At 44.0% G+C, this 7,809-nt stretch overlaps 1 protein-coding gene across 5 annotated transcripts; it reads left to right on the top strand.

The window, feature by feature from the left end:
- Positions 1-570: 570 nt before the first annotated feature.
- LOC133474779 (gastrula zinc finger protein XlCGF57.1-like) lies at positions 571-6,423 on the top strand. 5 transcript variants are annotated; one of them, XM_061766786.1, is made up of 3 exons: positions 571-809; positions 4,323-4,400; positions 4,830-6,423. In XM_061766786.1, the coding sequence occupies exons 1-3, from the start codon at positions 719-721 to the stop codon at positions 6,137-6,139; spliced, it is 1,479 nt and encodes a 492-aa protein (XP_061622770.1). In that variant the 5' UTR covers positions 571-718; the 3' UTR covers positions 6,140-6,423. The 5 variants fall into 5 exon arrangements, with proteins under 5 accessions (XP_061622770.1, XP_061622771.1, XP_061622772.1 ...); XM_061766789.1 differs by lacking the exon at positions 4,323-4,400 and adding an exon at positions 991-1,215 and having other exon boundaries at positions 659-809; XM_061766790.1 differs by lacking the exon at positions 4,323-4,400 and adding an exon at positions 991-1,215 and having other exon boundaries at positions 728-866.
- Positions 6,424-7,809: the final 1,386 nt, after the last annotated feature.

The raw sequence follows: 7,809 nt of genomic DNA, 5'->3' as shown, positions 1-7,809 counted from the left end.
TGGCCTCTAGATTTTTAAGAAGAGGACCCAGAGGGTGTGTTCCAACTATACTGTAACTATACACTCCTCAGCCTCCCTGGTAAGGTTTATTCAGGGGTGCTGGAAGTCGAATCTCAGATTCAGGAGGAGCAGTGTGCTTTTCGTCCTGGCCGTGGAAGAGTGGACCAGCTCTACACCCTCGGCAGGATCCTCGAGGGTGCATTTGAGTTCGCCCAACCAGTCTATGTGTTTTGTGGACGAGGAGAAGGCGTTTGACCCTGGGACCTGTGGGGGTTGGCGGGGTGGGGGGAGGGGGGTCCTTTGAGGGGGGGGGGGGAGCTCTGGGAGTATGGAGTACACTCCAATAACTTCCCAAAGCTGTATTTGTGGTTGCAATGTGAAGATTCCAGTCATCCAGTCTGGCGCCGATGGTGACCAGTACCCGGATGTTGTCAAATGACGGTAGACATCTATACATTCTTTGATCTTGATTGAATGAGGTATCTTCACCAATGGCTCCAAATTGACACATTCAATATGGCGGCACCAAGGCGTGCTTATTTATGTTTGCTGTCGAGCTGCCGCCGTGGAAGAAGAAAAAGGCGGAAGCTGGTCAAAGGGGCGACGGCAGGCAAAGCGAGAAGCTGCCGTCGTGTGCTTGTAGCTGCTAAAAGAAAACTAACTTGTGAAAGAGTCAGTCAGGGACAACGTAAACATTAGTAAAATACCAGAAGGAAACATGGCGTCGTACGAGGAGCAACTTTGCCGAATGAACGAGCGACAACAATTGGACGCGGCTTTCAAGGCTCCGATCGTGTTGTACGTCCAAGGTCTGTCGATATGTTCACCACTCTTCGACTTGAAACACATTTTCATTCACGAAGAAGGTAAATGGAGTCTCGTTGGGGAATTATAAGGGCATTTCGCGACAGGAGGAACATAATCGACATAATTCTTGGTAAACTAACAATACTATTCAGTTAATTTGTTGTGTGCTACTAAATTCCGGAGGTCTCTGAAGGGACGCTTGGCTGGCGATTGGTGGAGAAAAAGGAAGTGAACAAGAACGATGTGGCTGTACGGCAATACTGCTTAGACAAACTACAAAGTTCATAAATACTGTCCACATCCCTTGGTCAAGGAGAAGACTCCAGTAAAGCTAAAAGGAAGAACTATTGAGAAGGGCTCACAGATGGAATAATCCCGCATTCCCATATGACCAGGCTTCAATGGAAGGCAAGAGGGCAACATTAATCACTGAATTTATAATGCAATCAATAATATTGTAACAAACTTCTTTTTGTGTAGCCATGGCATACGTTGTTACAAATTAAAAATGGTTTAAAAAAAATCTAATTAGTCACACTAAAATGAGTTATCTACACATTATAACATACATCAATAACAATAACATACTTCTTCTTCTTTTCCTTTCGGCTTGTCCCGTTAGGGGTCGCCACAGCGCGTCATCCTTTTCCATGAGAGCCTATCTCCTGCATCCTCCTCTCGAACACCAACTGCCATCATGTCTTCCCTCACGACATCCATCAACCTTCTCTTTGGTCTTCCTCTAGCTCTCTTGCCTGGCAGCTCCATCCTCATCATCCTTCTACCAATATACTCACTCTCTCTCCTCTGGACGTGTCCAAACCATTGAAGTCTGCTCTCTCTAACTTTGTCTCCAAAACATCGAACCTTGGCTGTCCCTCTGATGAGCTCATTTCTAATTTTATCCAACCTGGTCACTCCGAGAGTGAACCTCAACATCTTCATTTCCGCCACCTCCAGCTCTGCTTCCTGTTGTCTCTTCAGTGCCACTGTCTCTAATCCGTACATCATGGCTGGCCTCACCACTGTTTTATAAACTTTGCCCTTCATCCTAGCAGAGACTCTTCTGTCACATAGCACACCTGACACCTTCCTCCACCCGTTCCAACCTGCTTGGACCCGTTTCTTCACTTCCTGACCACACTCACCATTGCTCTGGACGGTTGACCCCAAGTATTTAAAGTCCTCTACCCTTGCCATCTCTTCTCCCTGTAGCCTCATTCTTCCCCCACCACCCCTCTCATTCATGCACATATATTCTGTTTTACTTCGGCTAATCTTCATTCCTCTTCTTTCCAGTGCATGCCTCCATCTTTCTAACTGTTCCTCCAGCTGCTCCCTGCTTTCACTGCAGATCACAATGTCATCTGCAAACATCATGGTCCACGGGGATTCCAGTCTAACCTCATCTGTCAGCCTATCCATCACCACTGCAAAAAGGAAGGGGCTCAGGGCTGATCCCTGATGCAGTCCCACGTCCACCTTAATTTTTTCTGTCACACCGACAGCACACCTCACCGCTGTTCTGCTGCCCTCGTACATGTCCTGTATTATTCTAACATACTTCTCTGCCACTCCAGACTTCCGCATGCAGTACCACAGTTCCTCTCTGGGTACTCTGTCATAGGCTTTCTCTAGATCTACAAAGACACAATGTAGCTCCTTCTGACCTTCTCTGTACTTTTCCATCAACATCCTCAAGGCAAATAATGCATCTGTGGTACTCTTTCTAGGCATGAAACCATACTGTTGCTCGCAAATACTCACTTCTGTCCTGAGTCTAGCCTCCACTACTCTTTCCCATAACTTCATTGTGTGGCTCATCAACTTTATTCCTCTATAGTTGCCACAGCTCTGCACATCACCTTTGTTCTTAAAAATGGGCACCAGTACACTTTTCCTCCATTCCTCAGGCATCTTCTCACGCACTAGAATTCTATTGAACAAGCTGGTCAAAAACTCCACAGCCACCTCTCCTAGATGCTTCCATACCTCCACAGGAATGTCATCAGGACCAACTGCCTTTCCATTTTTCATTCTCTTTAATGCCTTTCTAACTTCCCCCTTACTAATCATTGCCACTTCCTGGTCCACCACACTTGCCTCTTCTACTCTCCCTTCTCTATCATTTTCCTCATTCATCAACTCCTCGAAGTATTCTTTCCATCTACCTAGCACACTGCTGGCACCAGTCAACATATTTCCATCTCTATCCTTAATCACCCTAACCTGCTGCACATCCTTCCCATCTCTATCCCGCTGTCTGGCCAGCCTGTATAGATCCTTTTCTCCTTCTTTAGTGTCCAACCTGCCATACATGTCATCATATGCCTCTTGTTTTGCCTTTGCCACCTCTACCTTTGCCCTGTGTCGCATCTCAATGTATTCCTTTCGCCTCTCCTCGGTCCTCTCAGTGTCCCGCTTCTTCTTAGCTAACCGTTTTCCTTGTATGATTTCCTGTACTGTGAGGTTCCACCACCAAGTCTCCTTCTCTCCTTTCCTGCCAGAAGATACACCAAGTACTCTCCTGCCTGCTTCTCTGATCACCTTGGCTGCAGTGGTCCAGTCTTCTGGAAGCTCTTCCCGTCCACCGAGAGCCTGTCTCACCTCTTCCCGAAAAGCTGCACAACACTCGTCCTGTCTCAGCTTCCACCACATGGTTCTCTTCTCTGCCTTTGTCTTCCTAATTTTCCTCCCCACCACCAGAGTCATCTTACACACCACCATCCTATGCTGTCTAGCCACACTCTCCCCTACCACTACCTTACAGTTGGTAACCTCCTTCAGATTACATCGTCTGCACAAGATGTAATCCACCTGTGTGCTTCTACCTCCGCTCTTGTAGGTCACCCTATGTTCGTGCCTCTTCTGGAAAAAAGTGTTCACTACAGCCATTTGCATCCTTGTTGCAAAGTCTACCACCATCTGTCCCTCCAAGTTCCTTTCCTGGATACCGTACTTACCCATCACTTCTTCATCACCCTTATTACCTTCACCAACATGTCCATTACAATCTGCACCAATTACGACTCTCTCTCTGTCTGGGATGCTCAGAACTACATCATCTAGCTCCTTCCAGAATTTCTCTTTCACCTCTAGGTCACATCCTACCTGTGGGGCATAGCCACTAATCACATTACACATAACACCCTCAATTTCCAATTTCAGCCTCATCACTCGATCTGATACTCTTTTCACCTCCAAGACATTCTTAGCCAACTCTTCTTTTAAAATAACCCCGACTCCATTTCTCTTCCCATCTACACCATGGTAAAATAATTTAAACCCTGCCCCTAAACTTCTAGCCTTACTGCCTTTCCACCTGGTCTCCTGGACACACAATATATCAACCTTTCTCCTAATCATCATGTCAACCAACTCCTGAGATTTTCCTGTCATAGTCCCAACATTCAAAGTCCCCACATTCAGTTCTAGGCTCTGTGTTTTCCTCTTCTCTTTCTGCCGAAGAACCCGCTTTCCACCCCTTCTTCTTCTTCTTTGACTTCGACCCACAGTAGCTGAATTTCCAACAGCGCCCTGCAGGTTGACGGCGCCGGTGGCGGACGTTGTTAACCCGGGCCACGACCGATCCGGTATGGAATTCTTTGGATGAACGCTCATATTTGTTTGGCAAGGTTTTAAGCCGGATGCCCTTCCTGACGCAACCCTCTGCATTTATCCGGGCTTGGGACCGGCCTACAGTTTGCACTGACTTGTGCCCCCCATAGGGCTGCATTAATAACAATAACATACATCGCTGTTTAATTGACATTAACAAAAAAAAAAAAAAATCTCTCCAGTGTCCATAATTTGTTCTATTTTTTTTTAAGTATGCTGAAATTATGAGCACAAACCACTAACTGACACCTGAACTGTGACCCACTCTTTTCTCATGCCGCGTTAAATTAATTTGTCGATGTTAAATTGTTCATGTGATTGCAGCTTGTTGCTTGTGTTTTTTGCTTTTGCTTTGGAACTTGACACAACTACTTAAGAATCATATATGTATGCTGCTTTTCCAGCCTCGCAAGGAGAGGAGGAGGAAGAGGGGGATTCACAGCCCCCACATGTTAAAGAGGAAGAGGAGGAGATTGACGTCAGCGAGTTGCCACTGACTGTGGTTGTTGTGAAGAGTGAAGACGACGAAGACGGACCACCTGAGTCGTCAAATCTTCTTCGCCATCATCCTCACAGTTCAAGTGGAGGCCCAACACCGGATGATCTCTTAGCTCCACTGTCAGGCAGTGACGACGAGGAAGATACAAGCGATGTAGAGTGTGAAGGTGACGACAAGCAGTTGAAAAGCTCTGAAAAGAAGACAACTGATGACGAACGTCAAAAAACTTTCAAGTGCTCCGATTGTGATAAAGTATTTTCTTATAAGTGGAATTTGAATGCACACATGAGAACGCACACTGGTGACAAACCTTTTAGTTGTTCAGTTTGTGGTAAAAGTTTCCCACGAAAAGGAAATATGGTTAGACACATGCGAATACACGCAAGTGCAAAACCTTGTCCTGATTCAGCTGGTGGCGATACACAAAATGTCTCCTTGACTGCACACACAGCGGCGCAAAAACCTTTTGCTTGCTCACTTTGCGGTGAATGGTATTCCCATAAGCGCAGTTTGAAAATACACATGCGGACGCACACCGGAGAGAAACGCTTCAGTTGCTCGGTTTGTGGTGAATGGTATTCTCACAAGAGCAGCTTGAAAGTGCACATGTGGACACACACAGGAGAGAAACGCTTTAGTTGCTCAGTTTGTGGCGAATGTTTTACTTACAAGCACAATTTGACAGCACACATGGCAACCCACACGGGAGAAGCATTCAGTTGTTCCGTTTGTGGTAAAGGTTTTACTTGTAAGCAAAATATGAAGATTCACATGAGGACACACACGGGAGAAAAACCTTTCACATGCTCTGTTTGTGATAAAAGCTTTTCTTATAAGTCTGCTTTGACCCAACACATGAGAACCCACACAGGAGAAAAACCTTATAGTTGCTCAATTTGCGGTGATGAATTTGCTCAGAAGGTCATTTTGGTTGCACACATGGCGACACACACCGGAGAAAAACCTTTCACTTGCTCAGTCTGTGGTAAAAGCCTTTCTTATAAACATGGTTTGAAATCACACATGCAAACACACACGGGAGAAAAAAGGCTCAGCTGCTCGGTATGTGGCGACAGCTTTTCTTCCAAGCCCAGTTTGAATATACACATGAGGAGACACACAGGAGAAAAACCTTTCACATGCTCAATTTGTCGTAGAAGCTTTTCTCACAAGAATACTTTGACAGCACACATGCGGACCCACGACAAAGAATAATAATATATATTACAGGAATAATGTTTTCCTCTCAGGGGGCATTTCAGTTCTTACAAAGGGCTTCATGAAATGTAGGGAAAAAATATGGTTCAACATTTGAACAAATGTTCATTATTATGTGCAATTTATTGTGTATGATGATATATGAGCTGCTGGTTGAGGAGTGGCTGGAAGGTCATCCCGTAGCTTGCGGGAGCAGTATGAGGAGGAGTTGCTCTGTATTGTTCTTTACACACGCTACTGTCCGTTTGTTAAAAGAAAAGAATAAATTATCAAATTCTTAACGTCTGGTTTCTTCCTCGTTTTCAGATCAGACTTCAATCATTTGGTCCACTCAAGAATATAGGCAATAACAAATGCATGTAGCCATTCAGTAACGTGAGGTGACTTGATTTATTGATTAAGAGCAGCATGTCAGCACTCTACTTTTGATCTAACACCCAAAAGTCTAGTGTTCATTAGAAATATTCATCTTGAACAATATATTTGTGTAAATCTACCTCGGCGCACCACCTAATTTTAATTAGTTTTCTCTTCAGGGTTGGAATGTTCTGTTCTTCATGCATCTCCTCCGGGGTGAGGGGGTTACATCCTGTTCCTCCTTTCCTTTGGTCTTTTGTGTTAGAACAGAACAATCTTCTGGCCACTCTGTCGGTGTCAGAGAGGCAAGTCAGGCTGTTGCCAAGGAGACCAGCCCATCCACACTACAAGCAGGATAAACACAATAACGGCAGATGAGCTGCTCATCGCACAAATGCATGTTATTTACTAATTGAACACACTCCCCATGGCATTCAAATGTTGTTTTTTTTTTGCTCCTATTTTCTTCCTCTGTTCTCATCTAATGGAAATATACCAGAGTCGGCATGTGATCAGACAGCAGAGGGGGGGAAGTACCCACTATACCTAAAGTAAGAAGTACAGGATTCATGTGTAAAAAAGATTAAGATTAAATGCTCACGTGAAAGGGAAAAAAAATAGTACACTATAAAATGTGTGTCAGTACAAAAGTAAAAATCTACTTTGACTGTCAAATGTACTCTTTTTGATAACATGGCACAACGTAAAACAAGATTTATGCACGCAAAATAGTTAGCCTCTTTTATTGACTTACATAGCGCTTGTAATGAAAAGACAAAAATGTAATTGCATGTTGTTCAAGCTTTGCTAACTACATAAACTGACTAAGGAAATCTAAATTAGCTAATGATATTAACTTCAAAAATATACCTTGTGTTTTTTTTTCAGATTACACTCAGAATTTTTGAATGCCAAAGGCAAGTGGTAATAGGCTGGCACAAGACGTATTCATCATCAAACAATTCTCCTAAATAAGGCCATGGATGGGGAATATCTTGCTTCTCCAGAGCTATCACCACCATTGTTAATTTTCCCTTGTGCACGTTCCTGAATGTCATTACTTTCCCTGTCTGTTTGTTTTTGAATCACAAATCCAGTTGACTTTACCGAAAGTACAGATACCCGTTTTCAAATGTAGGGAGTAAAGGTAAAAAGTAGTCGGATAATTCAATCAGTGAAGTACAGATACCTGAAAAATCAACTAAAGTAGACTATGTACAAATCCCAATTCCAATGAAGTTGAGATGTTGTGCAAAACATGAATAAAAACAGAATACAATGATTTACAAATCTTGTTCAACCTTTATTCA

This window comes from Phyllopteryx taeniolatus, chromosome 3 (genome assembly GCF_024500385.1).
Source record: "Phyllopteryx taeniolatus isolate TA_2022b chromosome 3, UOR_Ptae_1.2, whole genome shotgun sequence".
In the NCBI taxonomy this organism is placed as follows: Eukaryota; Metazoa; Chordata; class Actinopteri; order Syngnathiformes; family Syngnathidae; genus Phyllopteryx; species Phyllopteryx taeniolatus.
The sequence above is the reverse complement of the archived record's forward strand: the minus strand, read 5'-3'. Positions and strand labels throughout refer to the sequence as shown.

Coding starts and splice junctions, on each gene's coding strand:
- LOC133474779 (XM_061766786.1), top strand. CDS start 719: ATGGCGTCGTACGAGGAGCAACTTTGCCGAATGAACGAGCGACAACAA. Junction 810..4,322: donor GATCGTGTTGTACGTCCAAG/GTCTGTCGATAT, acceptor TTCGACCCACAG/TAGCTGAATTTCCAACAGCG. Junction 4,401..4,829: donor CCCGGGCCACGACCGATCCG/GTATGGAATTCT, acceptor CTGCTTTTCCAG/CCTCGCAAGGAGAGGAGGAG.